The sequence below is a fragment of the Phodopus roborovskii genome, unplaced genomic scaffold, assembly GCF_943737965.1.
Source record: "Phodopus roborovskii unplaced genomic scaffold, PHOROB, whole genome shotgun sequence".
Taxonomy (NCBI): Eukaryota; Metazoa; Chordata; class Mammalia; order Rodentia; family Cricetidae; genus Phodopus; species Phodopus roborovskii.
In genome coordinates, this window is record NW_026125052.1 from 4,467,483 (window position 1) to 4,468,471 (window position 989).

The 989-nt window shown below is 49.9% G+C and overlaps 1 protein-coding gene across 1 annotated transcript; it reads left to right on the forward strand.

Moving 5' to 3' along the window:
- The first annotated feature begins 240 nt into the window (after positions 1-240).
- LOC127220826 (histone H3, embryonic-like) lies at positions 241-580 on the forward strand. Its single transcript, XM_051182708.1, has 2 exons — positions 241-381; positions 452-580. Exons 1-2 carry the CDS (start codon positions 241-243, stop codon positions 578-580), a joined length of 270 nt encoding a protein of 89 aa, XP_051038665.1.
- Positions 581-989: the final 409 nt, after the last annotated feature.

The following is a 989-nucleotide window of genomic DNA, read 5'->3' on the forward strand; positions in this document are numbered from 1 at the left end:
GAGACCTCAAAGCCCACCCTCACCCCCACCCTCGTGACCTACTCCAGCAAGGCCACACCTCCCAATAAAGCCAGTCCCTATGAGCCTATGGGGGCATTTTCATTTGAACCACCACACAACTACAGATGAAAATGTAAAAGTAACCGGAAAGTCAGGACCAGAGAGGACACCGTCCAAACGATACTTGGAAAACGGGGTCTCTTAAACGATGTGGCCACCACTTGTGTGTTTTTCACCACTATGGCTTGTACCAAGCAGACCGCTCGCAAGAGCGCCCCTGCCACGGCACCGGCGGCGTGGAGAAGCCCCAACCGCTACCGGCCCAGCACCCTGGCCCTGCGCGAGATCCAGCGCTACCAGAAGTTCACCGAGCTGCTGATCGCAAGCTGCCTTTCCAGCACCTGGTGCGCGAGATCGGCGCAGGACTTCAAGAGCCATTATGGCCCCTCAGGAGGCCAGCGAGGCCTACCTGATGGGTCTGTTTGAGGACACCAACCTGTGTGTCATGCACGCCAAGCGAGTCACCATCATGCCCAAGGACATCCAGCTGGCCCGCCGCATCCGTGGTGAGCAGGCGTAATGTTATTGGCCTCAAAAACTTAAAAAAAAAAAAAAAAAAAAAAAAAAAAAAAAGGCTCTTTTAAGAGCCACCCAAAAAAGATATGGCAAGAAAACAGTGTCGTTTTACTACCAAGGAACACAAGGCTGCCCATAGAGGCCTGACTTTATGAACTTTATACAAAAAGTTTATGACCCAAACTTTAAATAGAGCAGATGCAACACCCAGCCAGGTGTGATGGAGCATGCCCTTAGTCACAGGAGTTAAGAGCAGGAGAACCCATTCAAAGCCACCCTAGACTACATAGCAAATTCAGAGTCATGCATAGTGGTTGATAATCCTCACATATTCTCCAAAGGGGCTACAACTTGGAATCAGACAAAGGAAGAAAAAGAGTGGCATTGGTGTCATCCATTTGAACTTAATACTT